This window comes from Daktulosphaira vitifoliae, unplaced genomic scaffold (assembly GCF_025091365.1).
Source record: "Daktulosphaira vitifoliae isolate Bord-2020 unplaced genomic scaffold, ASM2509136v1 Scaffold_1, whole genome shotgun sequence".
Classification (NCBI taxonomy): Eukaryota; Metazoa; Arthropoda; class Insecta; order Hemiptera; family Phylloxeridae; genus Daktulosphaira; species Daktulosphaira vitifoliae.
The window spans coordinates 74,288,949-74,315,265 of NW_026099572.1; the positions used below are offsets into that span (position 1 = coordinate 74,288,949).

General features: G+C 27.8%; 4 protein-coding genes and 1 long non-coding RNA gene across 5 annotated transcripts; 2 read left to right on the plus strand and 3 right to left on the minus strand.

The window, feature by feature from the left end:
• Positions 1–4,689: 4,689 nt before the first annotated feature.
• Positions 4,690–5,872, minus strand: LOC126898138 (uncharacterized). Its single transcript, XM_050672089.1, has 2 exons — positions 5,740–5,872; positions 4,690–5,024 (listed from the first exon to the last, which is right to left on the minus strand). Exons 1-2 carry the CDS (start codon positions 5,766–5,768, stop codon positions 4,703–4,705), a joined length of 351 nt encoding a protein of 116 aa, XP_050528046.1. The 5' UTR covers positions 5,769–5,872; the 3' UTR covers positions 4,690–4,702.
• A 2,140-nt stretch (positions 5,873–8,012) lies between these two features.
• Positions 8,013–10,471, plus strand: LOC126895445 (DNA transposase THAP9). Its single transcript, XM_050667304.1, has 3 exons — positions 8,013–8,618; positions 9,318–9,734; positions 9,798–10,471. Exons 1-3 carry the CDS (start codon positions 8,492–8,494, stop codon positions 10,469–10,471), a joined length of 1,218 nt encoding a protein of 405 aa, XP_050523261.1. The 5' UTR covers positions 8,013–8,491.
• Positions 10,472–11,233: 762 nt separating this feature from the next.
• LOC126895452 (piggyBac transposable element-derived protein 4-like) lies at positions 11,234–12,316 on the minus strand. The gene has a single exon (XM_050667315.1). The coding sequence runs from the start codon at positions 12,314–12,316 to the stop codon at positions 11,234–11,236; it is 1,083 nt and encodes a 360-aa protein (XP_050523272.1).
• A 6,976-nt stretch (positions 12,317–19,292) lies between these two features.
• Positions 19,293–20,608, plus strand: LOC126895461 (uncharacterized). The gene is made up of 5 exons (XM_050667327.1): positions 19,293–19,394; positions 19,681–19,797; positions 19,890–19,949; positions 20,010–20,080; positions 20,153–20,608. Exons 1-5 carry the CDS (start codon positions 19,376–19,378, stop codon positions 20,606–20,608), a joined length of 723 nt encoding a protein of 240 aa, XP_050523284.1. The 5' UTR covers positions 19,293–19,375.
• Positions 20,609–25,233: 4,625 nt separating this feature from the next.
• On the minus strand, positions 25,234–25,857 carry LOC126898154 (uncharacterized). Its single transcript, XR_007702227.1, has 3 exons — positions 25,710–25,857; positions 25,490–25,558; positions 25,234–25,414 (listed from the first exon to the last, which is right to left on the minus strand). It is a non-coding gene; the product is annotated as an uncharacterized LOC126898154 (long non-coding RNA).
• Between the last annotated feature and the right edge of the window lie 460 nt (positions 25,858–26,317).

The window sequence follows — 26,317 nt, forward strand, 5'->3', positions numbered from 1 at the left end:
AAGTTGATACGGTATATAAAGATTAATAATAAACGTAAACCGTGATTGAAATTTGGTATAACTGTGGTGTCAGTTTGTTTTATTTTAATAACAGTAATAATATTAAAAATACTGAAATATGCAAATAATACAGATGTACAATATAAGGCGCGGGTATATCTCGACAACACGTGCGGCGGATGTGAGTCACTGATGAAGTGGTTTATATAGTCGCCGACGTGTCTTGCGGTGCTGCATCCCCTGACCTGTCCTATCTACCGAACGTCGGACCACACAAACTAGTATTGTCGTCAACACTAATGAGATCGACAGTGGAAAGCTGATAATCACGACCGGATAACATGCTAATTCACTGTAAATAAATAGTGCGCTATTACGGGCCGTGTCAGTGTATTATTGACAAAAAACGGCGGCAAAAACCGTCGCACGCAAATTGACCTAAATTACTGTTGGTACACTTAATACTTTTTCGTAGTAACCGATAATATATTTTGTTGCTAAATATTTGTTAAAGAATATGCGCGAATTCGACACTATTTATATGGTTTTAAATTGATATGTCAGCTGAAACTTTATCAGAATTTGATAAACGAACTGATTTATTACCTTTAATCCAAAATGTAAGCAATTTTTTAGTTACTTCTAGGCAAATATTATGCATGTAATCTAAAACAACTGTTTTAGATATGTCAATAGATAGTTCTTCTAAAGGACTGGAATCTTTATGACAAAACTCGTTTTGTTTGCTTCTGAACATTTCATCAGTGTGTAAATTTATATTCATGTCCAAGTATGCCTTAAGGCTATTGGTAAATGTACCTTCTACTGTACATGAACTACATCCATGATAGGCGTTATAACCTTTCACGTTTAATAAAAAGGCTTTAGCCGGGGCATCACACACTATATGTTTGATATTAAATTTAAAATTTTCATTGTCATTAGTTAATTCATTATTAATGATTTTATTGATTTTTATAATGAAAGTATTCATTAAATCAAAACTAGAATTAGGTTTTTTTGTACTTTCAATGGTATAGTCCAACTAGAAGAACATGTTTTGATAGATGAGGTATATTTACAACAGAGAATAAAATAGACCAAAACTTGATTTGGAGGAAGAAGTCGAAGGAACGCCATCAACATTAATTCCTAACTTAATTACAATATTACTATTAAAATATTCCATATTTTCACCTAACATTTTACATAACATAAACTTGACACCTATGTGAATATAACTTCTAGGAGAAACACTTACAATAGAATGTTCTTATATATCAATATATGTTCTATAACTGATTCTGTAACTGAAGTACCCTTATGACTGGTAATTTGTTAATAATAATTTGTTATAATTTTGATTGTTAGTACAATTTACTGTTTAATTTGCTCTTGGCTTTTATTTTCTGAAAATGTCATAACCAAATCGGCAACATCTTTTTTTATATGGCTTAAGAGATGTTTTCTAGATAGATAAAAGTTCACATTTTTTTCTTTTTCGATTCTAAAGATTGCAAAAAATGTAATCATAATATATAATAAAATAAAAATTATCCTAGTTAATTCAATATTTTCTCAGATTAGATACTATAACTAATGGGGTGGTAATTTTTTTTTTTTTTTAGCTTTGATGAGAAGCTGAGAAGGTATTAATTTTACCATGATGTGTTAATTTTTTTTTTTTGTGTCTGTCACTACTTTTTCTCAATTCTCACTGGACCGAATTCTTTCAACAATACGTCAAAAGATCACAAATCGTATCTACTTGAAGACATTACCCTTAAAAATTGAAAAATTTTCTCTCGTTCCCCGCAAATGGGGGAAATATCCAAAAAAATTACAAATTTAAAAATCGGTAAATTTTGTCATTTTTTTCACTTTTTTTTCGTAAAACTTCCATAACTTTTTCAAAAATAAACAAATCAACATAATTTTTTTTTTATACAAAAACGTTAGATATTTTTCTTTTATTTGATATAATTTTTTTTGAAAATTTAACATTTAACCTCCTCATTCACGAGATATCCTCTAACGTCTCTTTTGGATACTCCTCATTCTGTAATTTTTCAAAATACTTTTTCCACCTTTTTTCTTATCATCATCATTCGAGAGTACCCTATTATCAGCACTTTTTATACACCTTATATAATGATAATCTTTAGAACTTATCTCTCTTACCTTTACAAGTCTATAAATATTTTTCTCACCTACCTTTGTTCCTAGACAATCATACAAAACACCTTTCAAATCGTTGATTATATTATGTCGTGTGACAGCTGATCTCTAGCGTCCTGCTTTACTCACCCCTTTACCTACCCAGCATGGCAAAACGATGACCTCCGTGTCAATTGTCATCCGTGTACAGTTCTTTGTCGTAAGTCAGTTAGTTTTATTATGTGTTATTCTTTTCTGTAGCAAGTGCCTTCGCTTGAATGGTGAATGGCGGATGAGTGCAGAGTCTTATTAAATATAGAAAATGTTAAAAAAAAAAAAAAAAAAAAACTACATGAATTGGAATGTACTATTAACAATGCTATAGTAAGAAAATCAAAAGTCCATTATCAATTAAGGCATCAAATATACTGTATTACCATCTAAGCTTACGGTCATTATAAATTAGAGTACGTATACCATAATTATTATTATGCACAAAAATTTATTATTGTAATGATTTTAAAAATAAAAATAAAAATTATAAATATTCATATTATTCATTTAACGAAAATAAATAATCAAATGACATTTCTGTATAATAATTATCAACGTTATTGTCATCAGGTCTAATAAAATGCTGTGTCATAATTTGTTTATCATGGAAGTTTACCCAAATATGTAATCTTTTGTGGTAGTAAACACCCAAGTCACATACTTCAAGCAGTGTATTTTCATGTCTAAATACCTCTTTTTACGTTGTGGCCGATGTTATAGAACGAACTGTTTCCATCAACATTTATGCACATCGACTTTTACTTGTGTTACACGTAAATATGTGGGTTAATATTACTCTACTCACTATTGTCAGCCGAATGTTCACCTTTTTGTAACTGGTCCTAATATACAATATAACGTAGATAAATAACATTATAGTATACTTTTATACCGATAATAAACCAGTATGAAATAAAATTTACATTGTATCAAGTTTTAAAGGATAGTGTCCAATATTTGATAATATACGTTCTGTGATAAATTATTTAGTTTTATAATATAAGAACAAAATAATTACGTTAGATATTATCTAACGTAGAACGTAATCCATATACATTTATCAGTGTATCTCTATCTATCAACAATCAACAAATAGATACTAAAGTATCTATTTGCATATATAGTGTATATATTACACATGAAACATTTAAGTAAATTATACTTATGACATACCATAAGTACCTACGATAACATCACCTAGCTGTATGAAGTGATCAGTGTTGATTTATTAGCAATTGTCTTACTATATGTATATGTCCAAAACATTATTTACTGATAATATTTAATGATTATTCTACTATACATCTATAAAGCCGGGTTCCCACTACTCGTCTATTTGCCGAACATTCGCTATTTGTCTTTATTTGTCAAGCAGTGGGAACGGTGTACTTGTACGAGTGTTCGGCGTTCGTTCATCGACATTCGTTATTCGTCATCTTCCCGATGGATGTCGGTATTTGTGACACGAATCAAAGGGATTATAAATATTTGTCCAAATACGCGATGAGTGGGAACGGTCTACTCGGCTATGTTTTTTATTTTGACGAATATTCGATCAAAATCAATACTTAATTTATTTATATAAATTGTTTTAGTTAATTGATATAACTATTTGTTTTAATTAGTTAATTAAATAAATTTTCAATTTTATTATATTATTATACAGAGTGATTTTTTACCGCTAGTCAATCAAGTACCTTTAAAATAATAAGTTTTCTAAAAATATATTTTTTTTAATTTTGTTAGTTACAAATTTAAATGTTTTTATATACTTGTTATAAAATAATTTTTCGGAAAATTCTTTATATATTATACAGGGGTGTCAACTTTATTTGTTTAAACGGCAACATACATATTAAACTAGTTTATAATTAAGAAATTAAATGTCGATAATAACTTTTGGAACAATACTTTGGAAGTTATTAGAATTTTAAAATATAATACTGATGGTGAAGCGCAGATGCTGCTATTTTTATCATTAGTCATTCTTCGGTCACACTTCTTCTGTCACTTAGATACAAAAATTAGAATATCTTATAGAATATAAGTTTGAAATTACCTTTAATTTAATTTAATTACATTAATTTTTTTAATTAAAAATTCTAAAATCGTTTTGTATTTTAAGTTCATTAACTTAAGTTGATTAATACAATATTTATGTTCTGCATTTATTTCAATTAATAATTTAATAATATACTGTGAATAAAAGTAACAATTTTTTATGATTTGATAATTTAACCATCATTATTTATAAGCTAAAAATAATATTTTGAGATCCACATTTTATTTAACTAAAATTTAACTAAAAAAAATTTTTTTAGTTTTAAATTAATATTTTTTAATTTTAAATAATAGTAGCTACAAGTGATCAATTCTTATTATGTATTTATTTTAATATATTTTATTAAGTTGTTTAATGATGTATTTGTTAATAACTTAATAATTTTGTTTAAATTATATATTTTTTTGCAAATTCAATTGAAATAAATTTTCATAATACCTTTATTTCATATCTTAGTTCATCAATTAATGCAGAACACGTTTCATGTACACATCTTGATACAGTTTGTGTTGAAACTTTAAATAGATATGACAAGCTTTTAAAACTATCTCCAGTAGCCAAAAAACGTAGCGTCATAGCTAATCTTTCTTGTGTTGGTATACATTTTCTCAACACCGTGTCTTGTCTGGATATATAAGGTCCTACTTTACCTAACAAATATTCAAAATCCGTAGATGACATACGGCAAAAATTTTCAAATTTTCCACTAGGCTCCATCCGGAGATCTGCTAACATATCAGAGCCATCATACCTGATAAAATTTATATTATAATTATATACAGAGGTACATCCGGGATTTTTTTTTATGTTAAACATTTTAGTGTTACCACTTTTATGTTAAACGATATTATGAAAATATTACCTCTCGGAATATTTTGATAATACTAATACTTAGTTTAGAACTGCAAAAACCCGAAAAATAAAGTCTGTAAAACTACTAAATAATTGTGTTACACCTTACCCGGGTTACGGGATAAAATGCAAAAAAAACATGATATAATTTTTTTTTTTTAATTTTGTGATTAAACTAAGAGTTTAAAATGTATGACATGAGAGAAGACAACATTATTTATTTGTTGTTATAAAAACATTTTATGAGAAATAATTATTTTACGAGATATTGCTACAAATATAAGAAGTGTTACACTTGAACCCGTTCTCCACTGTGTGCATGGAGAACCCCAAAATTATAAATCTGGCTATTTGTTGAAATTTAAATATTCAAGTATAAATATAAATTTATATGTAAATAGTAAAATAATTAAGATTTCATATTAATTTTATTTTGAATTATTTCTTACATATTATTAAATCCCTCTCTCCGGCGACAGAATAACCACCCGTCCCGAAGTATCAATGGTTAAGAAACCTCCTCCTTTGGGGGAGGCCACTGCGGTCATTAATGGGCTGATAAAGCGGTAAAAAAAACATAAAAAATTGTATATTTTGAACACAAATAAACATACCTTGCTCGACTTTTGTTGTATGATACCATCCACCATCTCCTTTTTTTGGGTATTTTTTTTCTTCTTGTTCTTTTTTAATTTCAACTAATTCTATATATGTTTTATTTTATAATAAAAATGCTTCGAGAGCTGCTATTTTTTTTCGTTTATCCATATATTTTTATAAATAAATTAATACACTATAATAATTAAAAAAAGTTTTAAAGTTAAAATTTTAAGTTAAAAAACACAACCACAATATACATTACAATATTCTCCACTGATTGTCAACACTTAACTCAACATGGAAAATACAAAATAATTTTACAAATAGACGGGTAATCGGAACGGCAATATTTTTCTACTTGTGCTAGTAGACGAACATTCAGTATTCGTCCTATATTCGGCAAATAGACGAGTAATGGGAACCCAGCTTAATATACACCTATGTTTAAATAGAATATAACTAGATATAATATGCTATTGTAAGATGGTTAAAACAGAAAGCCATGTGATCTAATTTTCATAATCAAGATCAAACTCGACTAGGTTTATAGGTATATGTACAATATTTTACTATTTCATAAGAATTCAGTTATTTTGTAATTAAATAAAAAAAAAAAAAATGTGTACGTTAGAAGTAACCTTATTATTTAATCAAATTCTTTTGACTATTAATCAGTTTGTGTTTATTATTAGACATTAATGTGTAAACTTAAATGTATAAAGTATATGTATTCAAGAAAACGCTATCTTTTCATGAAAATGATTTATACTTTTGAATGAGAGTGATAAGTAATAATTGCCTTATCTAATTTCTTATCATGGTATTAATGCCAAGTTTGTAATGTATGGTCAGCTGACTCGGCGTTACATCGTTGTCGGTGTGACGTAANCGTTACGTCGTTGTCGGTGTGACGTAAGCAGCAACGCGTGCCCCTCAATCAGGAGCATCACAGGTGTTACGTAATATAATCGCCCTTAAGGTCAACACGTCACATACTATAATGTTAAAGACTCTGCCCCTGCCTACACCCTCCCCCCGGAGTTGTACGTCAAACGGTCGCGCGTTATATTGTGACATCGCCGTCGACGCGCCATCGCAACCGCCGCCGCCGTCGTCGACGGGGTATAAGCCGTAGTCGTGTAACCGCCCTGATGACGGTGTCGGTCGGAGGTGTGAATCGCAACGTTTATATCTTTTACCATAGATTAAATACACATAGATAGACCACGCCGTACACAATTTTGGCAGTCCAATTTTTATCATGAATGGACGCAGGGAAACGATGCGCTGGACGCAGGCGATTGTGCTGATAGATAGCGTAAATTTTGAGTGCTTCTATTGGTTGAAATATACGTGGTATTTTAAATCTTTAATAATTATTAAATGAATGTATGATGCACATAATTAAAGTTATTGTTATACACGTTATAAAATGTGGTATTACAGTACAAGCTAAACTGTTGATCTCTAAATATTTTTATAAATTATTTTAAACAGAAAGCATAATGACTCAAATAAGTATTAACTTATTGGTTCATTCTTTTTTGTAGGTATTGAGTAAATTCTATACTAGTGCCTTTTTAAAAAATATCGTTAATAAATATTTCTGACATGGTAAAAATAATTCAGATTATTTAATCTTTCATATAACTCTTTTTTGAACAATTAATTTATAATTTTTATGAAAATAACAAAAAAAGAGTATAAAACAAATCAAAAAAATATTTATTAACAGACCAAACATAATATATATATACTTCTTTATAAAATTTAGAATTCTAGACGAGTTCCATGGACTATTAGACTTTTCAATGCTACCTTGCTTTAAAAGATTTTTTAATTGTTTATCAACTTCCTCGTTATGACACATAGGGTATCAATTGTTTAATATTAATTGGATGAGCATTAGGAGTAATTATTTTATGTACAATTTGATTAGTATAAGATAATTTATCATCGGATAAAATTAATATATCATTAAATTGATTGTATAAATTATTAATAGACGACTTTTCTTTACTGTTTAAATGATTTAAATTAAGGTTTTGATTTAAAAGAGATAATCTATTATTATTATTAGTATTAACATTATTACAATTGATAGTATTTACATATTATTTATGAGCACGAAATCTTGTGCTAAAAAATCAAATTTAATATTATTTATAGAAATCGAAATATCTTTTTCTGATGTGTTTAAAATCGGTATGATTGCGTATTTATCTTTGATTTATGTTATACAACTTCCAATAAAAACATTTTCTTAATTATTATAGGATCATATATATAGCTAGAGATATAATTCCAGTTGTATAATTAGTATGGGTCATTTTTACTTTAATGATAGATTCTGACAAGCCCAATTTCATGAATTCATGTGACCTTACAAACTTAACACGATTAAAAATAAAATTTAACACTTTATGAGAGATCGTAAAACAATTGTACTATAGACCACGTAAAAGAGTACGATTTAATAATACGATATCTCGGCGCCAGGATTATATTTGGAATTGCATTAAAAACAGGATGTATTAGCGATGTTTACATCTTATTGTAACACGAATTATCATGCCTATTTTGTATTTTTGTGTTGTTTTTAAAACCTATCAATGTAAAAATATCCAACTAAATAAAAAATCTTTCCTATTTCATAATCACTATTCATATTTTCACTAGAGTACTGAAGACTAAGGTCCCTTTTGCGTGGTTTTACCATTTAATATATTTATTTGTATTATTATCTGTATAATTATAATTATAACAATGAGTACACAACGTGGAAATAAGTGTATTTTTTTTAATTGCGGTAAAAACAAAAGAGAAAACCCAAATCTCAGATTCCATCGTTTCCCGAAGGATGATCGATCGATGCAATGGGTATTAAACTCTGGTATGTATAAAGTACTTTTGTACACTGAAGAATAATTTAAAAAAATTGTTNGGTATTAAACTCTGGTATGTATAAAGTACTTTTGTACACTGTAGAATAATTTTAAAAAATTGTATTTTTATATTTTTAACCAAATACTAAACCATTAAAAATAATACTTATAAACCGTTCTATTTCTCAATATTTGTCATAGCCACATTTTAAATGGAATATCTAATTCTATAAGGTAAAGAGTGAGTAGAGCTATTTTTTTATAACTAGACATTTTCTAGCCGTACTCTTCCTCTCGCTTAGGTATAAAAATATCAAATATTATTAAAATGATGAATTAGAACAATTTATGGACTATATTGGGTGTTATACACGTGAATTGTTATTTATTTTATGAACATTTGTTTTTCTTTTAAAAGTATCATTATTATCTTGAAATTACTTCATAAATGTTATTAAATTACTTATTAATTACTTGAAATAAAAATAATTAAATTTCGTAATTTCGTTACAGTAAAATAACGAAATTAAAGTAATGAATAATTTAAGTTACTTTAATTTACAAGACTGATTTTTATCAAAAAATGTATAATGTTAAAACACTAGATGAGTCGATTTGGTTACGACTATAGATCAATTTATTTTTTTTAACATTTTTTTAGTTTTCAATGAAGGGTATTAAATTAATTATGGATAAATATTTTTTAGGAAACACCAGTTTATTAAATTTATCTGTAGATGAATTGTATAATAAGTATGTTTGTTGTGATCATTTTGAAGCCTCCGATTATCTTAGTGAGAAAAAAATTTATTTGTCTAAATCGGCTATACCTCAAAAATATGACAAAAATGATGAGGTAATCAAAGTTTTGACTCCAGTTAGGACTTATAAAAAAAAACAAGAAAAGACACCAACAGAATCGCCAAAAGTTTCTTTATATGCACAACAGCNATCGCCAAAAGTTTCTTTATGTGCACAACAGTTATTTTCACCCTCAACTTCTACTTTGTCACCAGCTACTAGAAATTTCATAAACAATTTAACTGAAATGCCATCCACTCCTGTTTCTCACAAAGTATCGAAGAACAATTATGAACAAAAATGTCCAAATATTTCTAGTCCAGGTACATCTTTTAAAAAATTTAAATGTATTGTTCAAAAACATAAAAAATTATTGAAAAATAAAAATTCTCTTGTGACTAAATTAAGAAGCAAATTAAAGTGTTTAAGAAACCAAGTTCAAGTCATAAAAAAAATTAAATATTCAAGTAAGAATTCTAAAATTTTAGCTGAAATGCAAATGTTTCGTAATAATAAGTCTAGAAAAATTTATTCGCGAGCTCAAAAAACTTTTGCTTTAAATTTATTTTATAAATCTCCTACAACTTATAAATTTTTAAGATACCGCCAAGGTATAGTTTTACCTGGGGTAACATCTATAAAAAGATGGATTGGTAACTCTAAATTCCGACCCGGTTTTAATTCAGCTTACCTTGACCACATAAAAATTAAAGTTGGGCTTATGTCCCAACAAGATAAATTTTGTGTAATTTCATTTGATAAAATGAAAATCAAAACTTTTCTTGAGTACTCTAAATTTTTAGATTGTGTTGAGGGTTATGAAGATTTAGGACATAAAGGTCGTTCTAATTATCTTGCTTCTCAAGCCATGGTATTTCTTGCCAGAGGCTTATATGGCAGGTGGAAATTACCTTTGGCATATTTCTTATCTGGTACTTCTATGAATCAAACAAATTTAAGTAGTTTAATTGTAGACGTAATTTCAAAAGCGTCACAAATAGGTTTACTTGTGACTTCAATAGTTTGTGATCAAGGTACNACGTTTCTCAATGAACAGTGATTGAAATCTCCGAGAACGTGTTCGTCCTCATTACCCATGGCAATAAGTAAATATCTAGGTTTTTCCACATTCGAATAGGTGCGCACCGACCACGTGTGATGAGTTGTCTGCGGTACCAACGGGTAAACGGCAACGTCCCAGTGTTGAAATTCTAACGGGAGCCATTTCTTGCTGTCCAGAATACGCATCAAACCCAGTTCGGTTTCCACGCTGGGTTCAAAGTACTTTACCACCCATTTGATATTCGATATTTTCACATTGATTTATTTTATCAATGTTGCAACTTGCGCTTTATCGTCTGTTGTTGTTGTCTGTAGAACAAATGTTACAACAGTGCTGTTGGTACTCGATCTATTAAGATATTGTAATAGTAAAAATTCTTTTTAACCCTTATGTGACTGGAAAGGTACCCGGGTACCTTTTCAGTTTTTAAATTTATTTTCCTTCTAAATATTTAGTATGTATGGTTAGTCCTTCTGTGACATCTCTAAATAGCATGTATAGTTAACAAATTTATATTTTGTATTTGAAAAGTATATAATTTATTGTACTTAAAATAGCGTTGTTAATTTTACACCTTATAAGGACGTAGTAGGTACCTGGGTACCTCTATATATTGTATTTAAATGTAGGTTTTATTGATATAAAAAAAAGTTAAATTACCATTGATAAATATTTTTACTGGACATCAATAAAATAGATACAAATATTAAGAGAACAAAAATGTTATTTTTTACATATTTAGTAAGTATTATAACATATTTAGGTTTTTTGTTGATTGCAAGTTTCGCAAAATGATTTGTTTATTGAGTGTTCATTGCAAATAGGCTTTGAGAAAGTTGAACAAGCTTTTCGAGTTTTCCGTTGCTTATAACCCAATTCTCGACATACTAAGCAACTTCCAACTATTTGAATACGTCCTGAAGCATCACGAGGTGGTTCATTTTTAGGAATAGCAATTATCTGTTGTATTGGCCGTCCGAGAATCATTTCCATTGAATTACGAGTATATCGATTTCCTACTACTTTAGGTATGGAGATTTGAATTTCTATTGCAGGCATACATAACTGATTTGCAAGCTCTTTTAAAAATTTTCGGCATCGATCAGTTATGTTAAACCTTTGATTGTGTTCCATATATATAATATATGCAGATAAAGCAGCAATATCAATCATGTTGAAAAAAAATGCAAGTGGCCAACGATTAGTTCTTCGCTTTACTGTGTATTCTGTTAACATTTTATCCATTGTATCTACTCCTCCTTTTGTCTGATTATAATATTTTATAATTTCTGGTTTAGCGGTAGCAGCTTGCATTATGTCGGCTGTCATATGCATTGTAGATAAAAGAATAACCGATTTATTTATTTTTGGAACATAAGAACAAAGAATTATATCTTTTCTAAATACAAAATTTGTAGAATATAACGCTCTGGCTTTTGATAGAAGCATTTTGGGAGGCAAGAATCTTTTATTTTTTCTGACAGTACCAACCAATGTCATATTCCAAGAGTTTAATGTAGTAGCCAATTGCATACTTGTAAAAAAGTTGTCTGTAGTCACATTTCGTCCAGAACCTTTATACATCGCAACTAAGTCTAGAACTGTACGTTCACCAATATTTACTTGACGTTTACCATCTTGTGATTTACCTGTGTAAATTTTACCATGCAAAGGGTAAGCATTTGCTGCATCGCAAGCCCAAAAAACCTTTATTCCATATTTTGCAGATTTAGATGGAATGTACTGTGTAAATTTTGTGTGTCCTCTGTAAGGAAATAATTGTTCGTCTACTGTTATATTTTCTGTAGGTTTATAATTTTTATGTAAGTTCTTATTGAGCATGTCCAAATATCACGAATCGGTGTAGCTTTGTCTTTTGTAATACGTATATTACGAGTGTTTACATTATCAAAACGAATAAACCTTAGCAACATTTTGAATCGATCTCGAGACATTGCAGCTCGAATGAGAGGTAACGAGTCTAATTTCCACATTTCTGATACATGTTCTTTATTAGATCTATGTACACCAGATACGAGAAGAATTACATATAATAAAATATAAAGAGATAGACTGACGACAATGAAATAATTTACCGGAAAAGCACAGATAACTATATTGTAGGTACCCGGGTATCTACACCGTCATAAGAAGTTGTTTTTTTTTTCAGTCACATAAAGGTTAAATACATACAAAATATATTTCGATATTTTATTATTTTTTTCATAACTAAAAATGTTGAACTAAAGATCTTATATCAACATTATTTACTCTTGTATTTTTAATTTGTTGTAAATTAATTTTATACGCGGTAAGATTTTCAAAATAGTTAACATCAATCATAAGGTATGTACAGCGAATATTACATTCGGAACATAATATTGTTTTAGCTAATTCTTGCACATCCCTAGCATGTTGAATTAATATAAATTCTTCAACTTTAAAACAATCACGATTATAAAAAAGGATATTGTTACATTGGAAATTTCCACAACTAATGATGTTATCTATTTCACTATAAAAAACTAAAACAGGATAACCTCTTTTGAGGTTATGTATTATCCTAAATTTGTCTAATATATCAATTCTAAACATATCAGTGTATTTGCATATATTCCGATAACTTCGAGATTTGCTTTCGACTAAAAGTTTAATAGTAGGTTCTGGTAGAAAATCGAATGGTACAAAAGGATTTTGCGGCATGATAACTAAAATAAAAAATAATAACTTTATTTAGAAAAAAAAATATCTAGACTTATTTACTAATTCAATAATTATGTNAATAAATTATTAGTAAAAAAATTTAATTTTACTGTTGGTTAATAATCAACTTATAATATTAAAATAACAATTTAAAGAACTTACATTATTTATATATTCCTCAAAATGCAATTGATGCAACAAGTATTTGTTACAGTATAAATTTTCCGTTCGTCGAAATGCAATTGAAACAGCAAGTAATTGCTAGTGGATATAATATCTGGNACAGCAAGTAATCGCTAGTGGATATAAAATCTGAAATAATTAACATTTTATTATAATATTCTTTGTAAATTAAGACAATAAAATGTTATAATGTAAATTTATATAATATGAATTCCAATAAATTTGCAAAGAAAAAAACATTTGAGTTCAATTAATTTGATAATATGAAATTTTTATTTTTTAAAATCTATTATGACATTAAAAATAGTATATATAATTACAATAATTAATTTTATACTTACAGTTTAATTTTTTATCAAACCAAAAATGTAACTACAACAAATTTCTTTGCACAAAATCTGGTTATTAGAACAAACTATTGCACTCTTATAATTCTTTCGAATGAATAAACAGATCCAAGACTTTATATACTTGCATTGATTAAAAAATTGCAATGAAATTTAATTTATGATGTGTTCTTCTGTGTTAATGATGAAAATGACAGTTGATCGTCTAATTACTTTTGAAATAGATAATATATTACATTTATGTCTCGTTTTCGCGCATGTTAAGTTCCATGGAATTTTTATTTAAACATATGCAGTGTTGTGATAATTAAATAAATTTAACATATTAAATTATATACAATATGCTGTATTGTTATTAGTAAACTCGATATTGTTTATTATATTAAAACTTAAATTATAGTAATTAACAGNGTAAACTCGATATTGTTTATTATATCATAATTTAAATTATAGTAAACAGATAGGGATAATGATATATGGAGAGAGGAGGGTTAATACACTCTCAGCACATCATCCTCATCTATCCTTATGTTTGTGTAAAAAGTACTTGAAAAATGTAAAATTTCACACTAAGTGTAAAATGTAAAATTGGATCAGTATCGATCTTTATCGTATAGTTTTAGATTATGTTAAACGATGATGAATGATGATATCTACTGGAGTTCAGACAGCGACTCCGAAATTGGTAAGTAAAAAAATGTTAAATAATTATATCATAAATAATGATTGAAAATATAAAAAACAAATTTACTTTTACAGAAAGATATGTTAGACTATATACTAACCCAACCCATGAATATCACACAAAAATTTCAACAAAAGTTGAAATTGATAGTATAAATAGTAAGTATAAATATTAAAAAATAGTTACAAACATAATACATTTATTCTTTTTTTATTTTTTAGATCCAAACTATAGTAATGATGAATACCGAGAGATCCGTTTTTCGGTGAATGGAGTATGGTGTAAGTACAATATTTATTAAACATTAATTTCCAAAATAATTACTATAAACTAATAAATTTTTATTTATTACTGTAGCATCCTATACAACAAACAAACCGCTGGCAAATATTAAACCAGTTCGGCATGGACATCACATACCATAATTTTGGCAAGTTTCTATAGTAATTTATTTATTGTTTATCAATTAATTGTAATTACACTCTTTAAATAAAAAAATATCATCAAAATTTTGCTCCCTTTCTATTAATTTGAATGTTATATCAATAAAAAATAATCATTAAGTCTACTAATATATATATATATATATGTATGATCTTTTCTGCTGTTTGTTTTTAGACTTAACTTTTTACACTAAATTTAAGATATACATTTGTCAAAATAATTAACACTTTCTATAATAATAAATACGCTTCTGCTAACCAAGTTAAATATTATTTACGGCATGAATAATAAAATAACATTATTTCTACAATCACCACCGGTAAAAGGAGAGAATATTATGTTATACCAAAATGTCGATTTTAATATAACCAAAGTATTGTACCGTGATACCGTGCATTTAGTATTAGAATCCAGGATGGTCGATGGGTGTCGAGTGTTATTGAATAACGAAAACATTAATAGACTTATGGACTTACAGTGTACTATTAACAGTGCAATATCAAGAAAAATAAAAACACGTTTACTATGAAGCCATCAAATAGACCGCATTATACAATACGCCGACGGTAAATGGTCGGGCCCTAAAATTCAACAATCAAACAATGATGAAATAGTTAATTTTATAAGAAGTTTGAACGATAAAGAAATATGCGATACTTTTCCTAAAGGCGACAGTAATTACATAAGCGAGCTGAAGAATTTAGCGTACAATGTAATAGTTGATCGTTGGGTCAAGTCATGGTCCAAAGACATGCTTCAAATTAATGTGAGTTTAATGAACATAGATTGTCATAACCTTTATTGTTATTAAATTTATAATTATGTTTTAGAAAAAAGAAGAAGAAATGTGCGATGAAAATGATGGACCAACATTTTTCAATACAACAGTGCATACCCAAGAAAATAGTTATAGTTCATGGGCTTCACAATGGCCGAAACCCAATCACGTCAGAAAATTAACTTACATTAATAATTTATGAACAATAACTTTATATATTGTACTAGTTTTTTCTATTAAACTTATAATCTAAAATGAAAAACAAATTGTTGTTATTTGTATATAATATATTTATTTTATAATGATAATATTAATTGCAAGGTTTGTAATAAATGTTTACATAAACATGTAAAAAATGTTAAAATATACGGATGGTACCGTCAAAAGGTGTATATGTAAATACATTGTCTGAAATTACTAGAGCATATGCAGTTGTATTAGCGGCGAACGTGGTTAATGTTTCAATTTCAATACGTAGGTCAAAAGACGGGACTGTAATTGTGTCGGTCTGCTTTGACATATCAATCACTGCAATAGAATTATTATAATGATATTAAAAAATAATATTAAATATAGTTAAAATAAAAACATCTATACATTTGTCGGTTAAATAACAAGGTATTTGTATGGTGGATTTGTACCGCACATATTTGTACAGTATTCATTATTACATGTAAAAATGTTAAATTTCATGATGTAAAATAGAATATGTGTATGAAACAACTATGTTTAAAGATCTATACCTGTTCTTGTACTTCATCCTGTCACATGCATAACACTAGAAGCAATGGCTAATTATGTTAGCCTTAATGTATATTATTATTAATATTATATACAAAATAGGAAAGAAAAAAATAATTAACTTACAACAAAACAAACTTATTATTTACAAATTATAAATACCACTCTGAATATTCATCTACAGTCTCGCCATCCAAATTAAAATTAAGATAGGTAATTGGGGTGCGATAGTATGTCGGTACCAAATTCGCCATATGCTGAGTCGAGTTAAGCTCAGTTAAACCTATGTTTAATATTCATAATCATAATCTTACTTTGAATCTATATTGGCTAATATAAATCGTCAAATGAAAACCAGTTTCAATGCTAATGCTAACATTCATCTTGTTTACGTGATACAATTAAGTTGTACATGCAAACAAGATGTATCATACGACGATTTTTAAATCCACTCTTCAACTTTTGACTGCTACCTGTAAATAAGCTAAGTCTTTCTGTACAATAAAAATAATCTATGTAAACATAATTTTCAACCTTTATAAAGTAAATTAGTTTCGTCTATTAACTATTAGATTTAATTTTATTAATTTTATTTTGGCTGTCAAGTGAAAACACTATCATATCATATCATATACGTTTTGCTACATATACCAATATATTCATTTAAAATTTTTCCACCCATTTCATTTTTCATTAGACCAATAATTTTTTTATTGACAAGCGGCATACCATATACATTGTTAGGATCATAATTACTAGTATCGAATTTAGACATATTTTTTACATATCATCATACACATCTACCGTTTGTATTTCATAACACAAAGAGTCGGTATTCCATGAAAAATAATAAAATTATTATTTTTAGTTTATTTATACACATGTAAGAAACCAAAGCAGAATCAATATTTCATGAACACATCCTTGATCTAATAGAATAAGCGAATTATTAATACAAATATAATTAAATTTTTTATATGATTAAAACCATAATAATGAACACACTGTCAAGTACCCTCTCCCATGTGTGATCAAGCTGACATAAGAAAAAATATGGTTATGTTCAAAAAAGAAGCTCTCAATCATCATTCGTTTTTTTTTCTTCACTACTTCTTCTTCGTTTGGAATGGTTTTGTCTCCTCAATATTTTTGACATGTGTTACGAATCCGTGATGGAGGAGTAAAGTTTTTTCAATTTGGCTTGGCCATCATAATGGCATCAACACCAATACATTTTCTTGGGCATTCAACAACGAAGTATTATCACATGATATATTTTTGATCCTTTTCTGTTTGTTATAATTTGTTTTGCATATGTAAATTACTTCATTATGTTATGGGCTATGATTATTTCGTCATCCTCTTATTTTTTAGTTAATGACTATAGATATTGTAACTATGATTTGAGATTATGTTATATGGTCAATTCTTTCTGTTCTTTAATTTTCTTTCTTCACCTTACGTAAGTTGACAGGTCCTCGGGTGTGGTCAGGGTGGACATGGTGAACATCTCAATGGGTCCCCTACATTTATGTAGGGGATACCCATTGACGTTGGTGACATGTCCATTTTACCCTGACCCACACGATGGATCTGTCATACTCACGTTACCCTCCTGTTTTCTTTGTTTTCTCTTGTTGGTACATTATTAAATTAATTAATTGATCCAGTTAATAGTTGATATGTCGAGTCGTTCTGAAATGGACTGTTAAATACTGATTATGTGTAATTATACAATTCACAAAATACAAAGGCCGTTCTGAAGCCTGTATGTCTGTAGACATTTAGTTCTAATTGCAATAAATCATAATGTTACCGCTATGTGTGCCAAATAATGCATGTAAATAAAAGATAATTTATTGGGCAGGAATCATATTAACTGGATCTGTTTTCATTTACCTGTTTCTGTTATGACTTGTGGTTTCATATTTATTATCTTAGGCTTCCTATTCATATTTTCTTTTAGAATCCTTGACCATCATTTATTTGTTTATAGTATTTTAATTCACATACTGTTAATTTGATTCAATATATTTTATTTATTAATATGCTTGAATTGTTCATTAAAATTTATTTATCATAATAATAAAAAAGAAAAAAAACAATGAACTTCTAACAATTAATAAATTTTAATCATTATTATCATAAAGAATTCCTATTTTTCATTACCTTTCCACATAGAATAAGGTACAAAATCCCTGGTGCTCCGGCTTTGCCTCGGCCCAGGGTGGACCCTTCTTGGGGTCCTTGTAAAGTTAGGCTGATCTTTATTAGTTTAGCTTACAATTTTTTAGCGATTCAAAGCCATTTTTAAATTTATAATTTTTTTGGAGATTTCCTCCATTTACGGGGTATGAGAGAAATTTTTTCAGTTTTTAAGGGTAATGTCTTTGATTAGATACGATTTGTGATCTTTTGACGTATCGTTGAAAGAAATAAGTGAGAGCTGAGTAACAGACACAAAAAAAAAACACATTATAGTAAAACCAAACCTTCTCAGCTTCGCATCGAAGCTAAAAATTAATCAATTACAAAGTAAAATTTTTAATTTTGTAGTTGTAACCTATTATAATATCAAATCTAATTCGATAATAAATGCTTAGAAAACATTAGAAATGAATGATTTTAATTGTCTATATGGAGAATGTAGGCTGAGTAACTTTTTAATTGATAAAGTGGAATTTATCTTCAATTTTTGAGGGTAATATGTTTAACTAGATACGAATTGTAACAATTGATGTATCGTAAAAAAAAGTAAGTCAAGTGAGAGCTGAGAAAATAAATGAATGCTACAAAAAATAACCACATAGTAAAATATTAATATGAATTTCTTTCCACGAGAGGAGACTACAGTAACGGGATACATGATATTTATTGAAGTTATTGAATCTAAATGAGATAAAAATCAAATGAGTTAAAAATTTTTTCTAACTCAAAAAGAATTAAGAAAAAATTTTAAAAATTTCAGTGCCACAGGCGTGAAAGACACAAGTGTTAACGTCTCAAAACCGTACGTCGCAATGTCATTTTATAAAAATGGTAATCTAACTAGTTCTAATTTTAAAGTTATTTTTCTCGACTTAAAAGAAGCAAAAAAATTTAAATATGTTTAACTTTTTATATCATGTCAATTAAATTGATATAATAATTATGAAAATCAGTGTAATCCCTTTGTAAGTTATTTTAAAATAAAATAAAATACAAAACCAAGAATTTTAACACAAAATCTTTTATATATCTTTTAATACGGTAGCTATGTTCACCATGAAGACAAAATAAAATAAATAAATAATACAATGTTTAATAAATAAAATTTATTTGCTAGAGTCGTATGATGATTTACAATTATGTACTGTGTTTACTGAAAACGAAACAAAATCGATTAATGGGATAAACATGGTTAACTACGAAGCCAGCACTTCAAGAAATGTTTACGGAACCCGTAAGTATACATTATAATTTATATTATTTTTATGTTATATTAAAAATAAAAAAAAATAATAATAATAATATATTTTAATTATTTAATTATAGTTAACGAGAGAAATAATGTGAATTATAATGCAAGTACTTTGAAAAATGATAATGATTACTGTATGTTTAATTTTTACATTTATGTGTATATATTTTAGTTAACTATTAATAATTTTTTAGTGTCTATTACAAAATCATCTCCTCCGTTAATTTCAGGATTAAATAAATTGCACATACATATGAAAACGCTTGTGAGTATCATTTACATAAAAATATGTATATTTATTCAAAAGATATATTTTAATATTATTCATATTTTTTAGAATTCAAATGCTAGCGACTTACAATTAGAGGAAATAATGCATCAAGTTAATAATGTTAAGGAAAGTGAAAGGAATAATATATTATTTTCCAATACTCAGGACAGCGATGATGAATTTTGTAAGTTGAAATTAAAAAGTGAAAATATTAATCGAATCCATATTTTCACNGATTGTGCAAAAACTTCCACCGCAAATAAAATCGAATCCATATTTTCAGGGAATATATGTATATATAGAATAGAGAACAACAATTCATTTTCAATTTTAGAATTTATTCAAAAAAACTCTACGGATCTCATAAACGTATGGAAAAATGCAATAATATCACATAAAGCTATAAAAACTTCACTAGATTTAGTAACTGTTTATAAAAAAATTAATATTAATAAGGATGATGTAGAGATACCTACAATAACTCAAAATCTATCTATCCCACTGAAACGTTTCTACGTTTGATCTCTTTAAATTTGTTTTTTACTAACTTTAAATATGAAAATAAAACACAAATTGTTCGAATAATCGATTTGTTCTGTTTTATTTTAAAAAAGATATATATATATATATATATATATATATATATTAATCAGCTAACTACCATATCAGTCTTATTTTAGAAACTATTTAATTTGGGGTGAAGTAGAAGTATAACCCTCTGGATCACGGTTGGTAACGAGTAGTTACGAACACCGTTGCAAAAGGTTAAGGGGATTTTTACAAAAAGACAGTTATCTCGATCACGGTTGATAACACGGAGGTTATGATCACCGTTGAAGATGAACTGTATTATGTAAGTGGTGGAATCTAACCCTTTGAATCACGGTTGGTAAAGCGTTTATTACGAGCACCGTTACAAAGGATTAAAGAGGAATACTTAGGAAAAGCTAGTAATCTTGATCACGGTTGATAACACGATGGTTATGATCACCGTTGAAGATTAATACTAACTTTTAAAGAAAAGAATATATAATTTTGATCACGGTTGGTAACGCTTAGTTACGAACACCGTTGAAAATTATATATGCAATAAGAGTTAAGTTATAAGGAAAAAATAAAGAAAACTTACTCAATGGAAAGATGAATGGATGAAGACTAGTTGGCAATTAATATTGCAATCACTAGTAAAACGATGTTATTAAATAACACAAAGAAAAGAAAAATAATGAAAAAACTATTAGAATTCTTATAGAATAATTGTACAAGTAGTTACGGTGTACTTTATGCTACCCGTCACCACCTGAGTAGTGTAGAACGATTGCCCACATATAATTTATTTTTTTTTAAATACCCTCCAAAAAACAAATGCGTATTCTAATTTCCTATTATTATTATTATTTCATTTTCGAGTTCTCGTTAAGTCTGATATGTAACATAAAATAATCATTACGATAAATATAATAAAAAATAAAAAAAAATACATTAATTTACATTCTTTTAAATAAGGGTTGTCAAACAGCGCTGTCCAGCGGACTTTCTTGCAACTGTAAAACAATGCTAAAGCTGTAGCGTAACGCTACACCACCATTTATTTTAATGCAATCAAGTAGTATTCCAGAGTGCNTCCCACCATTTATTTTAATGCAATCCAGTAGTATTCCAGAGTGGGTTACTACTATTACACATCTACTGCAAAAAAAGTCCGAAGAGGTTGAAACGCGTGGGAGCGGATGGGTTTTTAGTGCAATAGTTTTTTTGGATATTAATATTTTTAAATATGATCCATTGAGGGGTGGGTGTAATTTAGATATACCAAAAAAATTATTGCGCAAAAATGCCATAGTTAATGTTAAATGTAGGGAACAAGACTGTTTTTATTGGGCCGTGGTTGCGGGTTTATTTCCGGTTCAGTCACGTTCTGTAGATGCGACTAAGCCAGAGTCATATCCGCATTACAACACTGTATTAAAAATTCGGGGGTTACAACTCCCATTGGCACTATCACATATTAAAAAATTTGAAAAAATGAATGAAATAAGTGTAAATGTTTACACTTATGTTAACGAAAAAATTGCTGGACCGTTGCACTTAACCGAAAATAAACGCCGCAAACACGTAAATTTATTATATTTAGATCAAAATGATAAACCCTTCGGACATTTTTGTTGTATTTCTAACATGGAACGGTTGGTATCTACACAGCTTTCTAAACATAAGACACGTAAATTTCTATGCGATGGCTGTATTTTATTTTTTTATTCCGAACATAAGTTAAATTCTCACCAACAAGATAATTGTATGAAAGTAAAAACAATACTATCAACCCCCCCAAAAAACATAGTTCAATTTCAAAATTTCCATATGCAATTCCCCGTGGAATACGTAATCTACGCAGATTTTGAAAGTATTTTAACACCTATTGCTACATGCGATCCTAATCCAATTAATTCATATTCAAATAAAATTTCAGTCCATGAACCATATAGTTTTTCTTATTTAATTAAATGTTCTTATGACGAAAATTTGGATCGCATGGAGGAATACCGCGGGGGTGATTGCATGAAGGTGTTTATTTCTAGACTTAGAGAAGATATTATCCGTATAAGTGACATTTATTCTAACCCTCTTTCCATGGAAGCTTTAACTACACAACAAGAATATAGTTATAATATGGCAGTCACTTGCCACATTTGTAATGGTAATCTACGCTATCATGAGAAGGTTATGGATCACTGTCACTTAACGGGTAAGTATCGAGGTGCAGCACATAGAGATTGTAATCTGAAATGTTCAATACCATCATTTGTCCCGGTAATTTTGCATAATATGCAAAACTATGATTCACATTTCATTATTGGGGAACTCGCTTTTGGTGGTGACGACGAGGGAATCGAAGTTATAGCTAAAACAAACGAAAAATATATGGCTATAAAAAAAAGTGTAAAAACATTAAATGACAAGTGGATTACTATAAAATTTATTGATTCTTTAAATTTTATGCCATCATCGTTAGAAAAATTAGCTGAAACTTTGAGTCTCGACCAGTTTAAATTAACTAGGAAAATGTATTCTGATGATGAAAAATTTAAGTTGATGTGTCGTAAGGGTGTATTCCCAGACGAATATGTAACTGATATAAATGTACTGAACGAATGCACGTTACCACCAAAATCCGCCTTCCGTAGTTTATTGAATACGAGTGAAGTAACAGACGAGGATTATGTCCATGCAAAAAAAGTTTGGGATAAATTTAACTGTTTAACTTTGGGGGATTATTCCGACTTATATTTAAGAACTGATGTTTCTCTTTTAGCTGATATTTTTGAAAATTTTCAAAATGTTTGTTTAAAAAATTATGGGCTTGATTCTTGTCATTTTATAACTTCACCCGGATTAAGTTTCGAAGCTATGAAGCGAATTACCGGGGTAAAATTGGAATTGATGACTGATATTGAAATGATTAGCTTTATTAATAATGGAATTCGAGGGGGAGTATCTCAATGTTCATCTCATTATAGTAAAGCTAATAATAAATATTGCGATGACTATGATTCTTCAAAACCATCAACATATTTTTTATACCTCGATGCAAACAATCTGTATGGTGCTGCACTGAGTCAGCATCTTCCATATGGAAATTTTAAATGGATGACACAATATGAAATTAATGATTTAGATATATCAAAAATTGCGGATGATAATAATTGGGGGATCATTTTAGATGTAGATATAGAACACGGTGAGAATTTACATAACGATCATTCTGACTTACCCTTATGTCCGGAGAATATTATACCCCCTGGATCTAAATTCAAAAAATTAATTCCAAATTTATATGATAAAAAAAATTATATCGCTCACTATCGAACGTTGAAACAGGCCATTAGTCTAGGGGTTAAAATAAAAAAAATTAATAAAGTATTAAAATTTGAACAGTCGGCTTGGATGAAGGTATATATAGATTTAAATACTAAAAAACGTACAGAAGCCAAGTCGACTTTCGAAATTGAATTTTTTAAATTGATGATAAATTGTATATACGGAAAATGCTTAGAGAATCCTGAAAAAAGAGTCGATGTAAAAATTATAACAAAATGGGAAAACGTAATGGGGCTAGTGTGCTAATAGCAAAACCCAACTTTGATAGTGTGTCAATATTTAACAGTAACATGTCAGTCATCCATTTAAAAAAAGTGGAGATTGTATATGATAGACCTTGCTATGTAGGGTTTCAGTGTTAGAAATTTCAAAGACTGTCATATACGATTTTCACTATAATTTTATGAAAAAAATGTATAGTGATAAATGTTAATTAGTATATACAGATACCGACTCTTTGTGTTATGAAATACAAACGGTAGATGTGTATGATGATATGAAAAAAAATATATCTAAATTCGATACTAGTAATTATGATCCTAACAATGTATACGGTATGCCGCTTGTCAATAAAAAAATTATTGGTCTAATGAAAGATGAAATGGGTGGAAAAATTTTAAATGAATATATTGGTATATGTAGCAAAACGTATATGATGCGTAGTGGAAAAGAAGTGGGGAAAAAAAATAAAGGTTTGAAAAAAGGGGTGTTAAAAAATATATATCCGTAGATGATTATTATAATTGTAAAACTTATCATGNTATATATCCGTAGATGATTATTATAATTGTATAACTTATCATAATATAAAAATTTTACGCACCATGTACGTTTTTCGATCATATAATCATAAATTATTCACTGAAAAAATTAATAAAATCGCTTTAGAATTTAAAGATGACAAGCGGTATCAAATACCCAACAGTAACGATACACTAGCTTGGGGTCATAAAGATATCCCTCCCTCTACTTCGGAATAAAAATTAACAATCAAATTTTAGCTATCTTTACCTATTAACTTAATGTAAATTTGTTATAAATAATTTTATTCATGTGCTATATAACTTTGTAAATTTAAAATTTGTATATAATTATGTAAGTAATTATTTTGGAAATCCCTAATTGTTTAAATTGTTACAAATTTGTTAATTTGTAAATTAAATGATATATATATATATATATTTTTTTTTTTTTATGTAAATAAAGAGAAATGTATTGTTAAGTTTACTTTAGTTTTATAAAAAATTATTTTAAATAAAGTTATGTGATAAAAATAAAATATAAGTATTTAAAATTAAATTATTAATAATAATTTTATTTTCTATCCAATCTATTTATTATCTATGATAAATATGCTAATGATGTTTTCTATAGTGTTTTCACTTGTACAGCCAACTTAACCTTTTCTATGTATATTTGAAATGTCTTGATCATCGCAAGTTATTGTCTCTAAAATTAATAATATCATTATTTATCATGATAAATTATCTGTATGAATATAATATGATGTATAATATAGTATACTTATGATAAAATTTCACCGTGTTTGAGTCTGCGACTATATGCTACTCCGGATATATAATGGCAACTTACCTATATATATATAGATATAATAATTAATAATTATAATAAAAATGATTTATTCTATAATTATTGGAATAATCTTTTTTATTATTCTTTGTAAACCTATTATGGAATATTTAATAATTATTTGTAGTTAAAATATGTATATAGTAATACTTACTTTTATTTACACGAAGAATATTTATATTCTTTAGTTATGCTACTTGTTTTTGTTTATTGAAATAAATTGATTGAAAATCTACGTATGTATGTACTGAATGGTCATGAATGTACATTATTCTGTGAGCTATAATCTACATACGCAGATGAATAAGTGAAATCAATGGGTTTTCTGAAATTATATTTTAACGCAAACATAATACGAAATCTAAACGTTTATATCAAGGAGAATATATAGCATTATTATCTATGTATTAAGTGTGAAATAATGTCGTTTATTTAATTCGAGCATTTCTATATATTTGTTATTGTCGGATGGGTAAAATTGCTTTTACTACCATTGCTATCAAAGTGAAAATGATATCACTCATATATTTTCCATATTTTTAAAATATGAAAATTATACAATTTATAAGTATAAAAATAACGCAAAATACATAGTGTATAAAAATATTTATTGACTCATTTTTGCAGTAAACAAAATGTATTATTATTATTATTATTATTATTATTTATATTTACATGATTGTGATTAAATCAATTATTTTACATTATACAATTATTGACTAACCAAGAATATAACACTTTAACACGGTTGTTTGTACAACA

What these genes read in the sequence shown, in the direction of transcription:
- LOC126898138 (XM_050672089.1), bottom strand. Translation starts at nt 5,768, where the DNA reads ATGGTATCATACAACAAAAGTCGAGCAAG. An exon ending in TACAACAAAAGTCGAGCAAG is followed by an intron (nt 5,025 to 5,739) that starts GTATGTTTATTT and finishes AAATTTTATCAG; the next exon opens with GTATGATGGCTCTGATATGT.
- LOC126895452 (XM_050667315.1), bottom strand. Translation starts at nt 12,316, where the DNA reads ATGCTCAATAAGAACTTACATAAAAATTATAAACCTACAGAAAATATA.